General features: G+C 51.8%; 2 protein-coding genes across 2 annotated transcripts in view; both read left to right on the top strand.

Moving 5' to 3' along the window:
- Positions 1-16,944, top strand: part of MSI1 (musashi RNA binding protein 1) — a 29,792-nt gene extending 12,848 nt beyond the window's left edge. The window contains exons 7-15 of the mRNA XM_082491456.1: positions 5,232-5,280; positions 7,297-7,379; positions 7,963-8,080; positions 9,734-9,814; positions 11,108-11,164; positions 14,106-14,174; positions 14,299-14,453; positions 14,973-15,038; positions 16,013-16,944. Coding sequence (XP_082347582.1) covers positions 5,232-5,280; positions 7,297-7,379; positions 7,963-8,080; positions 9,734-9,814; positions 11,108-11,164; positions 14,106-14,174; positions 14,299-14,453; positions 14,973-15,014 — 654 coding nt within the window. The 3' untranslated portion in view covers positions 15,015-15,038; positions 16,013-16,944. The remainder of the gene's footprint in view (positions 1-5,231; positions 5,281-7,296; positions 7,380-7,962; positions 8,081-9,733; positions 9,815-11,107; positions 11,165-14,105; positions 14,175-14,298; positions 14,454-14,972; positions 15,039-16,012) is intronic.
- Positions 16,945-20,665: 3,721 nt separating this feature from the next.
- PLA2G1B (phospholipase A2 group IB) lies at positions 20,666-22,522 on the top strand (the record flags this gene model as incomplete). Its single annotated transcript, XM_082491912.1, has 4 exons — positions 20,666-20,699; positions 20,779-20,938; positions 21,631-21,758; positions 22,401-22,522. The coding sequence occupies 4 exons, from the start codon at positions 20,666-20,668 to the stop codon at positions 22,520-22,522; spliced, it is 444 nt and encodes a 147-aa protein (XP_082348038.1).
- Positions 22,523-23,283: the final 761 nt, after the last annotated feature.

Genomic DNA, 23,283 nt, shown 5'->3' with positions numbered 1-23,283 from the left:
CTGATCACCTCTCTTGTGGCAGTAGGCAGTTTGGCTTGTGGTAACAATGCCACTGGAACAAAGGGTTCTCTGTGCTCCGCATCTGGTAGGCAGATAGCCAAAAATGCTGTAGCAGTAATGGTCATTCTGGTCTTCCGTGGTTCATTTGATATTTGCCAGGTGCCTGTGGTGCGGTGCGAGAGTGGGCAGGAACACCTGGACAGGTTGTCTCGCTCACCTGTAGCACGGAGCGGGCTTTGTCCCTTGGCCGAGTCCCGTTCTCAGAGTTTTGAGAAGGGCTCTGCAGAGTGCGGTAAGAATGGTCCTCCTAGCGCTGTGCAGGCGCAGCACCCCTGCTCCCTGGAGCTGGGCTCTGGGTCTGTGCATCCTCCTCCCCAGAAACGGTCTGTCCTGTTTGAGGAGCCGGGAGAACCTTGCAGGATTGCTGATGCCCTCTCTTGACAGCATGGCCAAGTTGTTTCTGGATGGTTTTGATTTACATTCCCCGTGTTGAAGCCAACTCAGCAGCTATTACTCTTTTACCTGATTTTTCTACAATTGTGTTGCCATGGTTCCCTCTAGGACCAGCTGAGCCATCTTTAGTTGCACTTCAGATGGAAGATGCCTATGCCTGCAAAGCCTTTGCCTGAATATTTACAACTTTCTTCAAGATCTTCCCATGTGGAAGTGCATGCAACATTTCTCATCAAACTTGTGTTGGAAATTTTATTACTATTTTTTTAATCTGCATGAGGCTGTCATTGGCTTCTTCCTTTGCAGACACTGATGACTGTCCCAGGAAGACTGAAAGATGTTAGAGTGGGACTAAGCCATTGAAAAAAAAATCAGGCCTTTTGGCCAAGGCCAGGTGGATTATACTACGTTCTGTTCTGTTTTCATATGAAATGTGTATATATATTATATCTGTAAACTTGAATGTTTTGGCTAGGCTGAGGGTTGCTTTGGTGGAGAGTCTCTGAAACCTGTGACTGTCACTTTCCCTTCCTGTCACCACCATGCTGCTCTTATCAAAACCAGGTGCTGGTTTGAGAAGGAGCTGTCTCCCCATTTTGGGAAGGTGCTGCTTGCTGCCCTGCTGCAGGAGGTCTCAGTGGTGGCAAATCCATTGGAGGATTACACGATTTTCCTCCCCAGGGACAAACCTTTTTTCACTTTCTGAATTGTGTTACCTCCACTGAGCCAAAGCCTTTATCTTTCTTCCACTCCCATTTGGTTTTCCAAAGCTCGAGAGAGCCACAGGAGACAGAATTGAGAGGTGATGCTGGACAGCTTGGGTTTAAGGCTCAGGGTAGTGGTACCTACCCCTGGGCTGCCAAGTAGCTGCCAAAGAAGTTGTCTCCTGTGGTGGGGTCCCTCAGGAAGGATGTGTCTAGAGAGCAAGAGTCACTGCTCTTGGGACCTTTGCTTTTTTCCTGGATGTTTTTGACCCTCATGGCTAAACGCAGGGAGAGACATCATCCCTCAAAATGAACAGACCTTGAACTTCTAACCTCAAATGTTGGATAACTGAAGCCTGGACCAGCAAGTTAAATCGTTCCCTGGGAGGGAGTCTTGGCCACTAAGCTAAACAGTTTTCTAGTAAAGTGATCTGCTTCTTTGACTATGTTTAAAGAATTGAAACAAATATTTATTTAAGGGGGGGGGGGGGGGGGAAGAGAATGGGGAGAAAGACAATTCACCCAGCAAAAAAGCCTTTGTTAAAGTACAGTTATGATCATAGATTATTTCCACACCCTATTAAAAATGAACTTAGGGGTGTTTCTGAAACTCGTAAAGGCTATTTTCCACAGGCTTCTCCCACATCCATTTCTTGGGCAGTTGACCCGTTTTGTCTCTGCCAACCAGCGTGGCTGGAGATGCCACCTCCGCTCCTGTCCCGCTGGAGGGCCCAGACCCCCAAACCATCCCTGTTTTTTTCCTCCCACTGTCCAAATCCTTCGCTACCCTTACCTCCTCTCAGCCCCTTACAGCTCCCTCACAACCTGCCTCAGAGCAGGGCGGGCAGGGGAGGCAAGATGGCGCCTCATCCCCACCACAAGCAAGGCCGGGAGGGGGACAAAGTGGGTGCAGGAGGGGTGTCACTGCGAGACCTTACTCCTTGTGGGGCGATCCCCTTGTGTGCGACGGTGGTTTGCCTGTGATGGCCGGCGGGAGGGCACCCGACGGGGGACCTCAGGCCCCTGACGGGTGCCCTCCCGCCGGCCATCACAGGCCGCGGTACGTGTGAGGGCGCCGCCGCTGGCGGGGCGGGCGCAGCGGGGCGGCTTTGTGAGCGGCGCTAATCCGGGCGGCAGCTGCTATTGGCGGCCGCGTTGCCGTGACGACGGCCCCGGCGGCGGCCGCCTTTGTTGGGGCCCGGCGCGGCCCAGCCGGGAAGGGCCCGGCGCGGCGGCGGAGCGGAGGGAGGGAGGGAGGGAGGATGTGTGTGTGTGTTTGTCGGTTCCCCGCCACAATAGCTGCCCGCCGGGGGTTGTCAGTCATGGCTGGTTGCGGTTGCGGGGTCGGGGTTGGTGGGAGCCGGCCATGGTACCTCAGTGTGAAGGGTTTGCCCAGGTGTTTGGGGCGTGCTGGGCCTCAGGGAGAGCTCAGGCGGCCCAGTCACCGTCCCCTGCGCTAGTTCTACACCAGGGGAAGGTGGTGGGGAGGGGTAGGAGGGATCTGCGGTGAGGCCGCATGGCCTGGGCAGGGTGGTGGAAATGGCTGCTCCCTGTGGACACAGGTGAGGCCCTTCTCCCAGTTCCGCAGCACAGTTTAGTCTGCAGCCCATCCTGCTGGCCTTTCTGGGCTCCAGCACTGCTTCCACATCCCCCCCTGGGTTGCAGGGACCTGCTTTATCTGATGTGTGCTGTCTGAGACCACCCAACTCATCTCACCTGTTGCTTTGGAAGGAGATGAGTAAATACTCATGCATGGGGTTTGTTAGCAATCAAAACCACTAGTTGTAGCTATACACAGAGTTTGGGCCCTAGAGTTGAGTGGGGTGAGACTATTTCACATATTATGTGTCTATACACATACCTGTCTATCTTAGATGTAGCTCATGGCAGGAAACAGCTTTTGAATATGTTTTCACAAGATGTTTTGGGGTGCTGGATAAACACCTGCTCTCAAAGCACCAGCAGAAACTTACGAAAAACCTCAGACGGAGGAAGGCTGCAGCTCTCCTCAGTGCAGGGAGTGCGGTTTGGGATGAAGCGGTTGCACTTCTCCCAGCTCCAAGTGCTTGAGCATCACGGGAGTGCCATGGCCATTGCCCAGGACGTTGTTGGTGGGTGGTTTTGTGTGTGGATGTGTGCTGGGCTCTGCCACTTGCAGCTACTCTCGCTTTCCAGGCTCTGCAAAGAAGAGGTTGTTGCTGGGGCTGATTGGACAAAGTCAGCAGCTGGGCTGTGCTTGTCCCCACTGGGTTTTTCTTTCTCATGCCTATCTGTCATCATGATGGGTTTGTGGGGTCCGGCTACCTGAGTTGAAGTCTTAGGGAGTGGCACCGCCGCAGAGTGCCATTGACACAGCCTTCTCCAAGTGTTTACTGGGGAGGAGGACAGCTACATGCCCAGCCTTTCTGTGAACTGGATAGGGAAATAAATGTAGCTTAAAAAATTAACAAAACCAGACAGTAAAACTTCTTGAAATGTTTTTAAGTCCCAGCATGTCACAGTTGTGCTGGCACCATGAGGGCAAATGGTGCAGGGGCAAGAGGGAGCAGTGATGGGATATGGTAGCGTGGTGAGCTGCCTCCAGCCCCCAGCTCCTTGGCTGTGTCTGGGGAAGCTGCTGAGGAATTGCTTCAGGTCTGTGTGAAGTCTGACATCCCCTGTGGCTCCGACTGGATGCCTGGCATGTTTCTCAGTTTTTTATTGACTTGGCCAAGGAAGGCTGAGCTAGGACGGGAAGAGCGCAGCAGCAGTGGGAGCCAGGTTGCCTGCTGTCACATCTCACTCTTGTGGGGTGGATGTGCTGGACAAGCCCAAGGGCATCAAAGATGATCTCTGCTCATGACGGCACTGGAAACTTTAGCGAGGCCTCCTTCCATCCTCATGGCATGGAGGAGGAGCTGGCTGTCCTGTGTTGTCCTGGGCAGTTGAGGCTAGCAGCCCTCTCCTTTCCCTGACCAGGGCTGCAGGCTCTCCATGAGCAAAGCCTGTGGCTGCCAGCGCTGGGATATGGGCAGTGCTCTGCCCTCACCAGTGGGCTGTTCAAGAGAAGGCAGCAATACAGATGCTTCCCAGGGATGAGGCAAGGGAGTAATCCTTCTATGGCGTTGGGGGCACATGGGGCTTGCTGCTCGGGGAACGGCTGTCTCACATGGAGGAGGAGGAGGAGGGCGAGGGCAGCTGCTGGCCGGAGACTGCCACTGCCTCCCCTGAGCACTTGCACGTCCAGTTTCATAATCGGATTAAGGCAGTGGTATTAGAGAGGAGGGATGGGTCAGTGGGACAGGTTTACACTGGGGCTTACACGGAGGGGATTGAAGTGTATTTTTTAACCCCGCTCGGCCTGACCTGCGGAGTGCTGCAGATGTGCCTCTGCAAGGCAACACCTAGCGGGAAGATGGGGGGAAAAGTGGCACCAGGCGGTGATGTGCTCGGTGATGTGCTCGCCGGGGGAGGAGAGCAGCCCCAGGCCGGCTGGGGGATGGGATCTAGCCGCCCCTCCCCCCGGGAAGGCAGCCCTGCTCAGGCCTTGCAGTAAATTTGCTCTAATTACAGCCTCCAGCAGTGGGAAACCTCACTTAGAGGAAAGGCTCCTCTGGGGTGGGGGCGGGGGCGCTTCCCAGCTTTCCCAGGCAGGCTCTGTTGTCTGAGGCCTCCGCTTCCCCTGTCACTGGGAGGCCCCTTATTCCTCTCCCCTCTCCAGCTTTGCTTCTCTCCCCCCCTTTAATTCTCCTCTCCTTTGAGGCCGGGATTTGGGAACAATGCTTTCCCTGCTCCTTGCCCCCTGGCTGGAGCCGCAGGCAAACAATCGGGGCTGCTTGCTGCCAGGGGCCGGGCCGAGGGGGCTCAGCTCTGCAACACCTGCCCCGGGCTGGTAGGGGACCATGCTGGTTGTGGCAAGGGGGTATGCCTGGTCTGGAAGCTGATGTGTATGTATGTGCACACCCCGTTTCCTTCTCAGCGATGGGAGGTCTTGTCTTGTTCCCCTCTGGTTTGGGGAGGGGCAGCTCTGTGCAAATTTGTTGAAGGATGCTCGTGGTGACAGCAATAATCTGATCTGAGCCCTTCTCTTTGCAGGTGGACGATGCGATGCTGATGTTCGACAAGACAACCAACCGACACCGAGGTGAGAGCTATCTTCTGGCCATAGTAGAGGGAACTGTGGAGGGTTTGCCTCCTGTCTTGTGTAGGGAGGGGTTAGTATCCCAGCAGCAGGGCATGCGGGTCGCAGCTGCTCTTTATCTTGCCTCTAGTTGCCCCATCCTTTTGCATCTGCATCCTTTACCAGCGTCCCTTGCAGCACAGAGGGCTTTTGTCCAGTGCGTTTCCGGTGCTGTAAACTCGCCGAGTTGCAGATATGTGAGAGGAGACGGCCCCCTCCCCTGCCCGCTTACCTCCGTGGCTCCAGCCCGCAGTGTGTGTCTTACCTTGTCCCAAGTAATCTGAGCTCCGGGAAAGCTGACACGAGAGCCTGAAGAGTACCTGCCTCTCGCCCCTTCCTCGGCCCGGAGCCTGCTTGTGCTCCCAGGTCACCTTTTCTTACCCGTCTTGTTGGTGGAGTCTGGTTACAGGATGGGAACAAGACTGTAATACTTGTACTGTCCGGACCCAGCCCACCCATGGGCATCCTTGCCTCCCACTTTTGCAGTGAGTCTTCAGACTGACTACCCAGTGGTGTGGCAGGGCTTGACACCAGCAAGCATTGCACCAGCTCGGAGATTTACTGGCATCAACTTAACCTGCAAACTTAGCTTTAGCGTCTTCCAAATCAGGGCCAGTAACAGCCCCATGCTGGTCCACTCTCGTGTCTGTGTGTTGTTTGAAGCACTTCCAAGCATCTCTGCTCCTAGATGAGTGAGGGAACGCTCCCTTCTGCTCTCTATACACTGTGTGGCCTTCAGGTTTTTACTTGTTTCTAAAGCCATTAGATGTACACTGGTTGCCTGGCCTAGGATGTTGTTCTGGCTTCATCTTGAAAGGGAAGAAGTGTTAAGTCCTGTTCTTCGAATGATGCCTCCCTGCCACTAATCAATAGAAGAGTTATCGGGCGTTTCAGAAGGAGCAGGAAGAGCTGCTAGCCGCTGTGTTGCCAGCGTGGGGCTCTGCCCAGGGCGCAGCAGGCCTGGTGGGGGGCCTCAGGGGGCTCAGGACTGGTTTCAGCATCAGGGTTTTGCTCTTGAACTCCCAAGCCCCTCTGCTTGTGGGTGTTGAGGTGAATGGTGTGAAACTGGCTGGGTACAGACAGAGGAGTTTATGGAGAAACTTTTCTGGCAGGTTGGAGAAAAAGTGGGGCTCTGAGCAGCAGATCCCTGTCTGTTTTTAAAAGTTATTTTAAAGCACTGTGGAATTGGCCAGTTCTGGAAAGCGGAAAGCTCTGCTTAATCCCAGCTTGCTTGTAAGGCAAGCTTAAAGGCATCCTCCCACCTGCCTCAGTTTTCCAGAAGTGGCTGCAGTCAGCTGAGAGTTTAGCCTGCCCACCAGAGCTGGTCTTTGCCAAAACTGTTAGCAAAGGGGCTGGTGAGAGAAAGGAGGTGTGAGCGTGGGCCAGGGGCCAGGAACACCCTGTCCTGTCCTACTCCAGATACTAACCTTTGGTGAAACTTTGCAAATTGCTTTGCTTGCATATATCTGTCTTGCTCTGTACAACTGCATTGCTGATATTTGCCTGCTTGTACAAGGCTTTATGACCAGTGACTGGACAGGAAACGCACAGGGTGTTACTGCTGGTGGGGTGCGTTTAGTGAGGGTGGTGATGTCCTGGCAAACAGCTGTTTGTTTCTCTACCGACCCTCTTTGTGTGAGCGTCTGCTGGGATCCTCCTCAGCAGTATCAACCATGTGGTTTGCCTTGCAATTAGCAAAGGTTAAGAAAAAACTACTTGGTTTTGAGAGTAGTTGGGTTCAGAGAGGGTAGGAAGCACAGAGAGAGGAGGAAAGGGGAATCTGTAAGGGGATGGTCCTGTTCTTCTTGTGCATAAAAGCAGGATTTGCTGGAGAGGGAAGATGAGTGACAGCCATTTTAGAAAGGGCCAATTGTACCATCCTAGAAGCCTGTGGCTCCTTCTGCCAATAAAAGGATGTGGGTAGCAGGTGCAAAATGCACAGAGCTCTGACCTGATTGAGGAGTTTTGCCTTTTCTTCAGGGTTTGGGTTTGTCACATTTGAAAGCGAAGACATTGTGGAAAAAGTCTGTGAAATCCACTTCCATGAGATCAACAACAAAATGGTGAGTGTCTGGGGCAGGATGTGGGGGAGAAGGGGCAGAAGTATGGGATAGAGTGGGGCAGTGGCATAGGGGTAGGGTCCCAACACACTTTCCTCTGCAGTGGGGAATTGGATTGAGTGTTTTCCCCAAAATCACAGCACCTTGTCTGGGAAAGAAACTCGCAGTGTGGAGGTGAACCAGCACAATACCGAGCTTTCAAGGAGAAGAGCTAACTGTAATGAGGAATTATGCAGTATGTGGAGGTTTTAAAGTTACTTGAAACCTCTTGGTGGCCTGTGAAGGGGGCAGGTTTTACCAGAAAAGAAGAAAATTAGGCTTGAGGCTCTGGTGCAGGGCCAGGCAGAGCATCGAGGGCAGCTGCAGGAGGAGAAAAGCAGTGTTTGAGTTCCCCATTGCCTGTGGTGGGGGCAGAGGGAGAGGGAAGGCTGGCAGCATGCAGGCCAGAGGCAGTGATGCTAGGGAAGGACAGCAGGATGGGCTGCAGGCTGGGGCTGGGCGTGCTGTCACAGCGCGCAGCCCTGTGCTCTGTGGCACCGCTCTGTGCTGGTGGCAACTGAGCCTGATCCTTACTTTCTTGTGGCAGGTGGAGTGTAAAAAAGCCCAGCCGAAGGAGGTGATGTCCCCAACAGGCTCGGCACGAGGGCGGTCCCGAGTCATGCCTTATGGGATGGATGCCTTCATGCTCGGGATCGGCATGCTGGGTAAGTCCAAGGACAGATCTCCTCCTCAGTGCTCGGTCGTGCCAGGCAGCAGCTTAGAGGTTTTATTCCAGGAGCAGGCAGGGCGGCCAAGGGCAGCTGTCCCTGGTGCAAGGCCGGGGACGCTGGAGGGGCGCCGGGACCTGTTTGCGATCACAACTTGCCCTCTGGTGGCACGTGGAAAAACTGCAAACTTGTCACTGCTGCCCTGTGACAGCCGGAGCTGGCCATGCGCAGCCATGTGCTGGGCAGCTCTGGCCTTCTGCAACTCCTTTAACGGTCCTGCAGTGCCATAGCATATAGACTGTAATTCTTTAATCACTCTCATGGAATAGGATGTAACTACATAGCTGAACCGAGTGTGGAGTAATCTCTGCCCAGGCATCTTCCTCCCACGCTTCTACAGGCTTTCTGATGAATTAGTTGATTAAAGAACCCCCAAGCTTCTGATTGAAACAGTGATCCGTATCCTCATGCCATTGCCTCATGCCTCATCCATGTCCTCAGTGCCATTTAAAGACCATAAAATGCCCTTAAGGTTCTAGTTAAGCTTTGTCTCACTTTGTTCCCTCCCCCCACCCCCAGCAACAGCAAGTATCTGGTATTGCAAGGAAAACTGTACACTTATCATGGGACTGTCTTGTAAGGAGAAATCAGTGACAAGCAGCCTGGGTCTCATGTCTGTCCATGATTCTGAGGCATACGTGTTCAGATACAAAATTAAAAGAAGGAAAAAGTCCTCTGTAGCCTCTGCTTCCAGGTCTACAAACCCTCGTGCTTGGATCTGAGAGTCAGGCATGATCCTTCCAGCACGGGTGCTTTTCCTGGTTTCTCTCCCTCCCTGTATTTGTTCTAGCTAGGCTTGAGCCAAACCAAGAGCACGCTGTTTGCACAGGATCATCGCTGGTGTTACTGGGCAGGGTGTACTCAGCCTGGCTCTCTTTACTAAGCCTGCTGAGTAGCAGTTAGTCACTGAACAGAACCCCAAAAAGGGCATTTTTTCCCCAATGTTTGCACTTGACTTATTGAAGGAAAATAAATCTCCAGCCTGTGGTTTTATTTTGCCTTTTGTAAGCCATCTGAATTTTATAGTGGCAAGGCTCAAGCTGAGTCATTGGGAAATCCAGGTACTCAAGTCTTGGGAGATCGCAAATGAAATATTCATCTCTGAGTCAATGCCCTGCATTCTCACAGGCTTGTTCTGTACAGGTGGTCAGCTTCCCGGGGAACGGCAGGAATGGTCTTCCCGCCCGGTACCAGGAAGAAGCGCTCTGCCTGCATTTGCCAGCGCTTCTAGTGCACAAGTGACTCAGAGCCATTCAGCCATTCAAATGCCTCCACCTCCCTGATCTCCTCCTGTTTGCAAATCCAGCTGAGGCATCAGAAAGCCTTAGTCTGCAGAGCCATGAGTTTCTGAGAAGGAAACCTCCATGCCCTTACATGTTTGGGGCAAGGAACGAATTAAATGGGCCTGCTAAAACTCTTCTGCAGAAGACTTGCATGTGTGCCGACTTGGCCAGCAATTTCCTGGGGTTTCTGCTGTTAGCCCTGTTTGTCCTTTCTAGCACTGATGGTCATGCTGCTCGTGAGCAGGCAGGCACTAAGGACATGGACCCTGCAAGCTTGCAGTAACAAAGCCCTTTTCTCTTCCCCCAGGTTATCCAGGATTCCAAGCTGCCACCTACGCGAGTCGAAGTTACACTGGCATTGCACCTGGCTACACTTACCAGTTCCCTGGTGAGTGGTGCTCCCTGCTGGGTTTTTTGGTCTGCCTTCCGGTGATGGGAGTCCCTGGCATGATCTGTGACCCAGGCTCTGCCCCTTTCACCCTTTCCCCTGTTTGGTCTTTCTTTAAATTGGAGACGGATGTGGAAGGGGGAGGGGAGAAGCCCTGGAATAGGTGGGAACAGTCTGTCCTTCATTAGGATTATCCTTACAGTCCAGTGGCAGGAAAAGCCCAAGGCTGCTCTGACGCCCTTTATGTTAGCCTCCTCCATAGGGCTGCTGCTGTGACACAGAAGGGCCCCTGCAGCTCTGCCTGTCTCGCTGCCTTTGTGTGTGTCTGTCTCTCTTTACAAGAGTTGCCACCGCCCTGAAAGTAGCACAGGATTTTAAAATGTGGCTTTCCATGGGCCAGGGACCTCCTAAGCACCCGAAACGCAGGCGCCTGCAACACTGTAGTTGTGTTCTGAACAGCGCCTCGACCACTCACAGCCTCCAGAAAACATCTGCTGGGGTGGTGGGCTGCATATCCCCCTCAAACTGGGTGGTTTCAAATTCCCAACCCCGCCATGTGCTCAGAACATGGACTCTGCGATCAATGACTGGAACCTGCTGTGCCACAGCTGCTCAGAGCTTTCTGGGGCCTCTTCTTCCTCCTGTTCCCTGCGAGGCAAGGGAACAAGGCAGAGCACACTTCGGGAAAAGACTGTCTTGCTATTTTCTAGAGAAGTGGCAACTCTGAACATCCCTTCCTTACTCCGTCCCTCAGTGTGATGATGGTTTATATATGAAGTCTTGATGTTAGGGGCTGGGAATGGGAAATTTCCTCTTTGCCTGAGGCGAGCCCAGGCTGACTGTGGCTGAAAGTTGCTGTTGCCTCCTAGCTGTCTGGAAGCTCTCCATGAATCCAGTTTATGGGTCTCGGTCATAGTGACTTCAAGGGCCTCATTGTAAACCTGTGCCCAGATGAGGGTAGCATGTATTGAGCACTCGCTGGCATTGAAGCCCAGAGGTCAGATTGGATGGGTTGCAGAGCGGTGCTCCAGGGCAGACCTCAGGCTGCACAGTGAAGCTTGCACTTGCCCTGCCGTGGCCAGATTTATTCTAAAGGTAAATGGATCCTTTCAGTCTCCAGGGCAGGAGTCCAGCACCTTTCAGCACCAGTTGTAAATTAGTTTAAAGAAGGCACTGGCCTGGTCGCAGTCTGGCTGCTGGCTGCTCCCCCAGCAGACCCCGCTGCCGTCTCCCTGCGGGGTCTCCCTCGGGGCGTTTGATGAGTTCCTAAGCTGTCTTGCATTTCGTTTTTAGAGTTCCGTGTAGAGCGGACCCCTCTCCCGAGTGCCCCCGTCCTCCCTGAGCTCACAGGTCAGTCCCGCTCATTTCCTAAACTCACAAGCTGGAAGGGGAGAAGGGGGCTTTGGGCTGTTCCAGTGGTGTTGCTGCTCCACAGCCTGGCGCAGTTAGACTGGAAACATTCCTTATTTCCTCTTCCATCTGCACGAGCTCCATCCAAACCTGGGGCTGGAAAGATGAAGAGGCAATCAGAGCCATGTGTATTGCCTCTGAGAAGGGCAATGCAGGTCAAACTAAATGAAGGCATGTAATCCTTAGATGGCGTTTCCTGCTGCTTGCCTTGATTTTAGCTCCTCACCCTAGGCTGGGTGTAAACCAGATACGGAAAACTCCAACAAGCAGGGTGACTTCTTAAAGGTCTACAAATGACCTTAACCTGAGCTGCTGCAAGGATGAGATTTGGAGTGCTGGGAGGAGGGAGAGGGTGTGGGGGCACTCCTGGTTACCCTAATCCCATTTCCCTTTGCAGGAGGGGCAGCAGGGAATGCTCTCCCTGCTCTGGGTGGCGCAGCTCCCCAGCTACTCCCACACAGGCTTCCCAGGTAGAAGTGAGCATGGTGGGACTCTACTAAGTCCTGCAGTGCTTGTAGGGAACTGTGGAATGAAATGGGGGCAGAGGACCATTCTTCAGGGACTAGTCCTGGCTCAGTGTCCTCACAGTGCAAATACCCTCTGGATCCTCAGCCCTTGGATTGTGTGCAGTGTTTTCTCTCTAGGTGATGCTCCTTCTGTCTACTTTCCCTTCCATGGCCATGTTTTCCCCAGCTCTGTCCTGTCCGTGATTTTTGTCGTAGAAAAGCAGCTTTGTGTAGCGTCCTGCTCCTCGTGTGCCATCCCATTTCCGTGGTGTTCCTCCTCTCCAGCACTTCCTTGCCCCGACCTGTTTCAGGGTTTGAACCTCTCTGCAATGGGGGTGTGGAAAAGCTTCCTGAGAAGCTCTCCTGGAATTATCAGTATGAACAGGCTTGAAAGGGTGTTTCTGTTGTACAGAACTGTGTCGATCCTCGGGGAGTCTCCATCCTGAGGATGCTGAGGTTGGCAGCCACCACTGAACAAATTGCCTTGAGGAAGGCAGGGGGAGACCAAATCCAGGCTCCCTCTTAATAAAACCCTTCCTTGACACCATGTGTGCAACTGCGTAAGCACCTGACCCCCACCTCTGAGCCTTTTGGTTGCCAAGCAAAGGAGCTGTGGGTCCAGTTGTTTATTTACATGTGTGTTTTTCAGCAAAACCCATAAAATATGTAGAGCAATGTTGGTGACTTGGCAAAAGTGCTTCCCCTGGCTGCACTGTGCCTTTTCCTAGCGGAGGTGAATCGCCCAGGGCCTGGCTGTCACCAGCGGCTGGGGTGCACCAGGGCTCTGTACAACAAGAAGTTATTAATGCTGCTGTCCTGGCTGGGTGCCACATTAGCTTACAGTCCTGAGTGTCTCGCTGAAGTACCAGCTGGGGATCATGGCATTCTTCCCTTCCCGTTACGCTTACCTACTGTTAAACAGTCACTGTGCAGCATCTTGGCTAGGCCAAGAGCTGCGATTCCCATGTATAGGCTGGAGTTGGTCCCGTGAAGGGCAGGGCCCCCTTCGTTCCTACAAAGGCCCAGCGAGCTGTGCAGTGCTCGAGGGCCCTTGTGCCTTCAAGTGGATGTGTGCGCGTAAATGGGCTGTGCTTTATGGGCTTGGCAAGTGGGACTGAGATGAGGGGATGGCACAAAGCAGGGCTGATTGCTCCAGCACACAGGGAGCTAACATGCAGGTGCTTTGTCATCACAACACAAACCTGGTGTCTCAGTAGACAGACTGCAAAGGCAAGAAGGGTTTTTCCTAGAAAAAGAACTGGAGATTTTTTGAGAAGACCTGGCCTCCTTTCTCGGTAAAACGGCATTCATTCAGCTGCGTGTTAGGGACTTGAAGCAATGATGGGGCAGGAGGGTGGCTGCCACAGCTTTTCCTCCACAGAACAGCATCTTTGGGGGTGACGCAAAGCAGCAACGTGCTCATGTTGGCCCAGGGCCCATAATGAACGGCTAACCCAGATATAAGCCTCATATGACGTTTGCTTGAAACAGGCTGGTGCCTGCTACTGAATATTCCCTTATAAGCTAGTCTGGGTTTCAGCCTTAACGCGATTGATTTGTTCTGACCTCTTTTTATGGTGCTCTAAACAGAATCACAGTGAATTTCACATTCAAGCATGAAATGCTGACCCAGTCATTTTAAGGGCAAAGAGAAGCATACTGGCTAGATGCCTCCTGCCCTGAGGGCTGGATGCCTGTGGCAGTAGAGTTGGGAATTAGAACTGCAACATATAAATTAAGACTTACTGGTTTAATTAAGCCATTTGTAGTTCCTGCTCCCTAGGTATGTTTCCTGCTCTTCTACAATGAACAGCAAGGGGTTGAGCAGTTCAGGAGCAAAACTCAGAGTGGGGAGGATGGTGGGTGCGTCTTGAGAAAAGTAGAGAAATGGGGAGAAAGAAGCTATTAAACTGTTATTCAAGAATAGTATTAAAGGACAGAGAAGACGGGCTGAGCCTCAGGACACTGAGCTGCCAGCTGCTGTCCCTGAGCTGCTGCGTTTCTCCACATTTATGGCCAAAATCAGCATCTGTAGTTTCAGATTAACTGCATCTTGCAAGCTAAGTAGCGACAAGATGCATCTGATACTGCCCAATTCTGGTTCAGCTCTTCCACGTTGTGCCCTCAGCTGCTGCAGGGGGTGGGCTTAGCAGAGCATGGCTAGTGAGTTCCCCTGGACATTCGCTGTGCAAAAGGATACCAATAAGTGCGGGGCTGTGCACTCCTCTGTTGTCATCCTTGGATGTCCTCTGTGATGCACAAAGCTGATACATCTGTGTGGGTCTGGTATTTTGCAGCGGGGAATGAAGGCTCCTGTTGAGGAGTTTCCCATGTAGCCACAGTGCCCCTGAGATGCCTGTTCCTTCTTTTTCCAGCAATCCCCCTTACTGCGTATGGACCAATGGCGGCAGCAGCGGCTGCGGCAGCCGTGGTGCGAGGGACAGGTAACTGCCACTTTCCTCCCCAGCGTGGTGTCTGTCACGGAGGTTTGCAATGGGCTGTGGGAGGGGGGTGGGACGGGGTTGCATTTTTGGGATCTTCACTCTGTAGTTTTGCTGCCTCCCGTAGGTTCCACCCCCAGTCGCACCGGTGGATTTCTGGGCACCACCAGCCCTGGGCCGATGGCAGAGCTTTATGGAGCCGCCAACCAGGACTCAGGGGTCAGCAGTTACATCAGTGCTGCCAGTCCAGCCCCGAGCACTGGCTTCGGCCACAGCCTAGGGGTGAGTGTTCCCTGTCAGGCTCTGCACAGGGGGAGGAAGATGGAGAGTGGCAAGGAGGAGGAAGTGGAGATGCAGGGGAAGGGGCTGCATTTCCACGTGGCGATGGAGGTGGGCAGCGGTGGGTGGCCCCTTCTCAGCCCACAGCCTGCTTTCTGCTTAAGAAATACCACCCACGGCAGCATCTGCCATGCCACCACTGAGCCCCAGACTGCAGACGGTCGGTGCAGGATGCAGCAGTTCTCTTGGAGCCCACATCCCTGGGTTCCGCTAGCTCTCTGTGGCCACCACGCAAGGTCCTGATCTCCAGACCTTTCCCTGATCTGGCACAGACTTTCCAAGAGCCCTTCTTGGCCCTGACACAGTGTCCTGCAGGGTGATGTGCTTTTTAGACCTGGCACCTCCAACTGAAACCAGCTTTCTCAGCATCTGGGGCGTGACTGAATTTGTTGTGGTAGTAGTAATTCTCCTTCACTTTTCTTTTGGTTGCTTAAGAGTGATGTTTTGACTCGTTCTTCACAGGGTCCCTTGATTGCAACAGCTTTTACCAATGGGTATCACTGAAGCTGGGGACCAAGGAGGCAGGAGGTAAGAGAGCTTTGAACAGGAACGGGTAATGAGAAGCGGGAGGTTCTGAGCTGGCCCCTGTGCTTGGGCTCTTGGCAGGAGCTGTGGATGCTGCTGTGAGGCTTGCTGGGCTTGACCCAGCCTGCGGGAGGAGTCCTGCAGCCAGCCTGGGGCTCCCTTCTGCACCAGAGGCTTGGCAGATTGGGTTCTTACCTTGTGCTCCCCAGGCTGGGAGTGCTGTGGAGAGATTGCTTAGTGTCTGGGTGAAAAGGGGAAGGAAATGGGAGCACTGACAGAGGAAGGGACTGCATGGTTGGCCAGAATCATGATCCAGTGGTGATCCTGAGAGACAAGCTTGGCTTACCTGCATGGCTGGGGAAGCCTCCTCCATGCAGCTGGTTGTTCTCCCTGCTACTGAGACCACTGTCTCTGGGGAGTGAGGTTATTCTTCTCCTGCTTGGGAAAAGGGCAGAAGGAAAATCTGTGTCTGATCAGTTCTGTTTCTGGTCCTTGGATGGGCCTGAGGGGGAACTGCTGGATGGTCTGTGTTTGCTTTGCCAATGTGGCTGAAGTTAGCTGGCATAAAGTTTAAAAAACAAACCACAACTTTTCAAAAACGAGGGCAATAACTTGCAGGGAACAGTGTCCAGACAGGAGCCCATGGCAGCCTGGCAGGGCTGCACTGAGCTGAGTGCTGGAGAAATGGCTGGACCCCGCTACATCACAGGCCTCCTGGGGGCAGGAGTGCCACAGGTCCGGGCAGGCAGGCTGCACGGCGTGTGGGGCCTTGTTTCCCAGGCCTGTGCGTTGCCATTAACGATGGAAGCATCTCTGCCGTGCCCCATCGCTGTGCCAGCGAGATGCAGAGCAAGTCTGTGTTGGGGCAAGTTTGGGTATCAAGTATTTCTGTCAGATCACACTGGAAGAAAACCCCAAGAGAGAAGCTGCTGGCTGCTCTAGATCCTGTCACTTCCCTCCCCTGCTGTGTCCTGCAGATTCCCCAGTGACCTAACCGAGGACAGCGGCTGGAGGATCTGGTGAGCCTCCGGGGATGAGCCAAGGTTACCTTTTTCTTGAATCAAACTGCACACTGCCGGCTGGCTGCCAGGCTCCTGCCGCCCTGCCCTGATCTCTCCCTTTGACCAGACCACACTGGACTGAACCCGAGGAGATCATCTCGCTTTCTTACTAACCACCGACGGTTTACGCTTCCCCCCTCCCTGCCCCCAGCCCACCGATTCTTCTTTTATTTATTTTATTAGCTGTTAGTTTTATTTTTTTATTTTATTTTTTTATCTTTTTTGGGGGGGCTACCCCTTCTTTTTGTTGTTTGCTCTTTCCCGAGCTAGTAGATATATTTTATGAATTGGCTTTGTGATTGTGTTAGGTAGTTTTTATTGAGGAGTATTTTTATTTGGCTTTGAAACTGTTTTGAATATTTTCAACTCGTTGTTGTCGTCAGTGTTTTTAAAGCACGGTATGTAACAAGAATGCAGTTCTGAAGGGAAGAAAGAGACACAGAGAGAGCAAAGGCTGAGAGGAACTGATGTATTTCTATTTTTTTTAAAGAAACTGTTTTTAATTGTTTCTGTTTTGTAAATGTGAGGCTTTGAAAAGTGTGAAACTCCAAGGATCCGAAAACGTTGGACATCGCTATGGAACAAAACAAATGTATATTTTGCTAAGTGAAAAACACTATCCTTACAGCTGAAAGATTTTTTTTTTTTCCTAGGTTTAGTTTTCTGTGGGGTTTTCTTTTTCCTCCTGTATAATATGTAAATATCGCGAGCTGAACCTGGCTGCCGCCTGCAGCCTGGCTCCAAGGAGCAGCTCCAGGTCCTGGACTTGGTGCCGCAGTGTGAGCAATATTCTCCAGCAGAATCCTGACAGGACTCCGTTCTTTTTTTGTACACCTTTTACTGTAAGATTTTAAGACCTCTGATGAGATGAAAGGGGGTGGGGGGTGGGGGCGGGGGTGAAATGTACCGGCCATCGGCTGTTTTGCTGAGCGGGTTAAAGCTGCTTCCAATCGCTCGATGTACAGACTCCATCACTGGGCTCCGTAGTGCCAGCCTCTGGTTTGGCTTTAGGTAAAGGGCTTTACCGCCATCACTTGTCTTGGTTACTTTGAAAGGAATTCACTCTCCAAACACTATCGCTTGTGTCAAGATTTCCTGGGAAAGGGGATCCTCCTCTGAAGGCAAGGGTATCGGAAAGGGTGTTGGCCAGGGCCAGGGGCAGATTTGGATAGTTCTCTGAAGGGTGGGGTGCTGGGTTGGAGAGTCATTAATGGGGGAGAAAAGCATTAGGGTGGTGATTTGGGGGCGGGTTAAGGGCTTCTCAGGGATTATATGAATTATGGAATTGCAGCTTCCCATTTGCTTTACTCTGTGTTCTGAAGACTGTGGGAATTTGTCCGTTGTCCTGTGTGGGGGTGATCTGGTCCCTTCTCCAGAACCTGCCGGTGCTTCCCCTGGCGTGGTGCCAGCCCCGGCTAACGAGCTCTCTGCCAGGGGAAGCCTCCAGCAGGAGTACCCGGGGCAGGTTTGGGTCTGGATTTCAGCGAACCAAAGACCTTGTTAAGGGGGGTGATTAAGCCTTTTATTAAGATGCAGCCAAACTCTTTTCCCAGGGAAATAACAGCTTCATCTTAAGTTTTAAAAATCATTCCCTCTCTTCCCCCAAACTGAGCCCCTGTAAGGGAGAGGGGCGTTTAGAACAGGACTGGGAGGGCCGCAGTGCCCACAGGGCCCTTCTTCTCTTCCATCCCTCCCCCGTCTGCTGGAGCTTGTCCTGACCTGGGCGATGCGTTTGGAGAGTTCTGTTTAGGAAAGAGGGTACTTAACAGATTAGTACTGAAAACACAAAGCAATAATTTTTGTTACTGAGACAAGAGTCTGTATGTCTGTTTTTTTAAATATTTCCTAATTAAAGAAGAGCTGCATTTTATTGGGTTTATTTTTATTCTATATACTTCAAATTTGGGTCTGCAGACAGCGCTTTCCTCCCTCTTGGTATATGCGCTGAACTGCTTCTGTGCCCCCTCCAGACATCAAAGGCCAGCTGTGCTGCTGCTGGGCTGTGATTCACTCTCTGGCCAGTGCTGCCGCTGCCTGGAGGCTGGGGCTCCGGTTTCAGGGTGGGCATTTTTTTTAAAAGAAATAAAGCTGTGTTTTTAAGCCAGTAAGTTATTACACTCCAATGTTTGTTCTCTCCACACCTGTAACCCTTTTTCCAGATTTCAGTTTTAAATTCCTAATAAATTATTTGAAAACTGTCCTTTTCTGTCGTTATTTGGGGGCGGGAGATTTTCAAATGGAGATTTCAGGTGAACTTGGACCTGGCAGGAGTCGCATCCTGCCATTAGGATAAAAGCCCTAGGCAGGGGCTCTGCGTTCTGCTCCCAGACTTTGGCAGTGGCCCAGTTTATAATGTGAGGCAGGTCTGGTTTTAATAGACATCGTGTCTCTTCTCTACGTTAGAGTTTTTGTGTAGATATTTGTAGGTCCAAGAAAGGAGGAGATATTGCGGTGCTTAGAAGTTTGGCTCAGATGCTCTGGATTCAATGACTCTGGTGGACCAAGGAGGCTAGATCTGAGAAAGTAAAATGTGGAGATGGGAAGGGAAGAAAAGTCCTTAACAGCCAACACTACAAGCAAAAGGGGAATTCTAACAGTGTGAAATAGGAGGGAACCCTGTGCAGCAGGTCTTAATTATAGAGAATTCTTAAAAATAATCCAAGGCTCAAGCCTGTAAGTTTGGGAACCCGTTGCAAGTTGGGATGTTCTCACAAGCCTACTGGGGACCAGTGGCTTTGGTATGCAGCACAGGTTGGGGGAAACCAAAAATAGCATTGGTGGAAAAATCTTTACCCTGCTGGCATTTTTCTCATGAGGCACTCTTGTAATGCTCACATGTTCCCTTTCCCACACTTGGTGACGCTCTTGTTGAATTAAAATGTATGAAATCCAAGATATGACAGTATTTTTTATTTGTGGTTTAAAAAGGACAGTTTACTGAAAATTTTCCTGGCAACGTCAATAATAAATCAGACATTGAGAAGTGAGGAAAAAGGAGCCACAGAATCTTAAGGTTCACAGGTAAGAGAACAGAGAAATAATGAAAAAAAGAGTAAAGGTGGAAAATGAAGCAAAGGAAAAAGAGAACAATTAAATGGATATTGAAGGGAAAGTCAGCAGATTGAACTGTAGGCAAAAAATGAAATCCTTGTTTCTGAACTAACTGGTACAGACTGTCCTTTACATCAGCCTTTAATGTTTGTTCAATGTTCTCACTCTTAGGACATGAGAATCTTGACTCTAACTCAGCATCTGTTTGGCTTTAGCTAACCTGTGAGTTAGGGAATCCCAGAGAATCGGAGAGCTTGTGAGAGATCAAAAAAAGTCAGAATGGTTCTGGTGATTCACCAGCATGTCTACCTTTACCTAGATGTCCCATGGCTATGTCAACATCCTATGGATACTATGGGCACCCTAGTATAGTTTCAGCTGCTGTGAGGGGAAGATGACCTCATTGTCCCTTATAGAAAAATGCCTTTGAACCTACTGAAGGGTGCTGAACCCTAAGCTTCCTGAATAAGCGCTCATATATTCAGCTGTTGTGGAAAGGTGGGCTTTGCATCTTCCCCTGCTCTTCAAAACAAAAGGCTTGCTTGTTGCTTTATAAATAAATGCAGATCTCACTATCAAGTGAGCAGTCTAGGATCTCTATCTTGAGTGTGTAAAAATGCCAAACCTGTAGCCCTGAGAGTGTTAGAGCCTCTGGGGTCTGAATGTGAGTGCAGTACTTCAGACTTACCCCTGGCTGACTCCAGGAAGCTTTTTCTCACACTTTTTTTTAACCTTATTTCAAGGTTCCCAACTCGCCCCATGCCTTAGCATGGAGAACCAAAGGGCCTAACTGGGTTCTGCGTTGGTGCTGGAGAAAGAGGAATGGCTGTCTCTAAGCTACTGAAGTCTTCTGTGTATGTTGCAACTTCCAGGCCCAATTCATTTCCAGTGTGAAAACAGACACTACTCCTTGTTGAAGCCAGATACAGAGGCTTTCCAGGTTGCTTGGCTCCTGTTTCTTGCCTAGTAGTACCTATTCCTACTGTATGGTTTTAAAGTGAAAAACAGCTTGAATTTTTTCAGTTCAGCTCATGCCAAATGGCCATTTGGGAAGAGTGGGTGACCTGTACCTTATTCTCTGAATTAGGCCAGGAGAATCCGTGGAGAGATACAGGATTAATGATAAGAGGGATACCATAAAAAGAGGATGCTGGTATTAGTAGGATTTCCAATTGGAAAATTGCCATTAATTTCTAACATAACTACCACACTGCTGCTATTTTTCAGTAGAGGGCCCTTAAAAATGTCCAGATTTTTCAGGCTGGCTTCTAATATTAAAAGATTTTAATAGCAAAAATCTAGAGAACAAATATTTGCCTTCCCAGCTTTCAGAGATTTAAATCCACTGACCTTCAACTAGTCATGTCACAATCTGCTGCCCACAGCCTCCAATGGAAGAAGTCTGCATTTAGTAATATAAATACTGCCTTGTTTATCTCATACCCACGTCAAGGTGAGCTTGTCATATAAAGAGCTGCATTTTCTGTAGCACCAGTCTCTCTGTCAAGTCCTCCGAGAATGAAGTCCCTGGCTCTGCTTTTCCTGCTGTCAGGTGCGTAGGTGGCACCCCCCCGGCATCCCTCTGGACTGGTAACACCATGTCTAACTCTAACCTTTGCATCTCTTCTCAGTGGGCGCAGCCAGCGCTGCTGTCTCACCTCGGGCCGTGTGGGAGCTTCGCAGTATGATCAAATGCACCATCCCGGGCAGCCATCCTCTGCTGAACTTTGCGGACTATGGCTGCTACTGCGGCTTGGGAGGCAAGGGGACTCCAGTGGATGAGCTTGACAGGTTTATGACTTTGCTTTCACAAACCTCTTTCCTTGCCTGTGCTTTCACAGTTCTGCGTGCCAGCTATGTCTCAGCTGGCTCTGCCTATAAATATTCATAAAACTCTCTGCCTGCTGTGAATGAAGCTTTCTTTCAAAGCTGATTCAAGGAAAAAAGGATGTGTAGTATCACACCTTGATGCCTTATTACTAAGATAAACTATAATCCCAACAACTCTGTTTTCTCTTCCGTGGCAGCTAGACTGCACTCATTCCAGCATGGTTTTTTGCAGCAGTGCTGTGCCAGTAGCCTGGACGCAGCTCCAAGCGCACACTGCCCAGTGCACGACCATCAACACGTGCAAGGCTGAGCTGCAGAACGCTAAGAAGTGGCTTGGGCGGTTTAAAGATAACACAAGGCTGATAGACAAACGCAGTGAATTGTGTCAGCTGTTAGCTACCGGGCACTGACAGGATGAGTAGGGTAAATGCTGGCTTTTGCTTTCCCTGGTCCATTGTCCCAATGGACAACTCTGTGAAGATGCTCCAGTAAGTACCTGTGCACCAGACACCTCTTGGACCATTAGCAGGCAGAACCGTATCCCTTTGAAGTCCTTTGTGTCTGCCCTCTTATCACTGTGCATATCTTTCTTTTTGTGTGTGTGTGAGTTTGCATTTCTGGTATTTTCTGACCTTTTCCTCCTCATTTCCCAGGTGCTGTCAAGTACATGATAACTGCTACTCAGAGGCAAAGAAACTAGATTCATGCAGATTCCTCGTGGACAACCCCTACACTGAGATGTACAGCTTCAGCTGCTCCAATGGGGAGATTACGTGTCACAGTACGTCCACTTCCACTGTCACTCTGCTTCAAACATTACTCCAGTCTCTCTCCTGATGGAATGGGGCTGTGTGACACTGGACGCTGCTGTGGCAGGAAGGCGCAGCACAAGTCCCTGCTGGGGGGACTGCTTGTTAGAAATGGGGCACCTCACATGGGCACCGGAGGGAATATTCTCCACACAGAACACAATTTAAAGTTTATGGAAGATAGGTGGTATCACAGTATGTAGGGAAGCCTGTCCCCTCTTCAGGGGATTGCACCCCTGGGGTACTTTTCTGGGAGTCCCTTTAATGGCAGTATTGCAGAGAGCAAGTATCCCAGAGCACAGCATGCTAACTGGGAAGTGTTGGCACAGCTTCTGTCAGGCAACTCCAATGTAATGGTGGAGCTTTTATAGGGCTCTCGGACTGAGATAAATAGCAGACAGGCTGGCAAACAGAACTGCAGGGAAGGAAGGAGATTGCTAGGCCAGACCACACAGCTTTAGGGCCAGAGGGTTAGTAGGGAGAAGCACATACACCCCCAAAATGACAGCACCAAGTGAAACGGCAGTGCCCTGGCAGCAGAAAAGCCTGCCTGAGTCACTGCTGTGCCGGGTGAAGGAGCTGCGGGCTCTGACCGCTGCTGCTCTCTCCTCCAGGCAAGAACAACGAGTGCGAGATGTTCATCTGCAACTGCGACCGCACTGCTGCCATGTGCTTCGCCAAGGCACCCTACAACCCCGAGTACGTCAAACTGGACACCAAGAAATACTGCAACTAATCATCCTCCTCCTCCTCCTCCTGCCCCTCACGGCGGCAACAGTCCCGCGGCAGCCCATCACTAATAAACGGCTCGCAATAACCCACCGTCTCCTCCTTACGCCACGCTGAGAGAAATGGCGGGCGGGCACTGAGTGGAGGCCCCGCCCCCTCCACCAACGGTCCACTGCTGCGCGTGCGGCGCCCCCGCGTCCTTTGATTGGCCCTGGGCAGCGGCGGGGGCGGGGCCGGCAGGGGCCGCGCGGACGGCGCGGGCGCGAGGCCGCGGGCAGGTGCCCCTCGCGAGGCAGTCTCGCTCCTCCCTGCCTGCGGGCGCGACCCCGCCCTCTCCCCTCAGGGAGCCGCGGCCTGAGGGAGCTGTGGGCCGCGGGCCGCGCGCGCCCTCCTGGGTCTCCTCAGGGCCGCCCTCCCGGTGAGCCTGGAGGGGAGGCATTGCTCCTCGGGCTGCCCACGCGTTGGCGACGGCGTAGCTGCCCCTCCTTGTGGGTGCGTATCCCTTGGGGTGCGGCTGCGTGAGGGGCTTGAGCCATTTGTCTGGCTGTTCACTGCGCCGAATGCGCTTACCCTATGTGCTTCTCCTGCCTAGTGCTGTTCCTGGTCCGGAGCAGTAGGGGAAGAGGTAATGTTGGCCTGGAAGTTGGGGAGGGCAGGGAGCCCCTCTGAGGGACAGTATTTGCCCCAGTTTTCCTGTCCTGACAAGGTCCTGCGCCAAAGCTTCCACCCAGACTTGGTGCTATCACAGTACAGAGGCAGTTTTACTGG

Source organism: Vanellus vanellus (genome assembly GCF_965231255.1).
Source record: "Vanellus vanellus genome assembly, chromosome: 16".
NCBI lineage: Eukaryota > Metazoa > Chordata > Aves > Charadriiformes > Charadriidae > Vanellus > Vanellus vanellus.
This window is presented reverse-complemented; position numbering and strand designations above follow the sequence as displayed.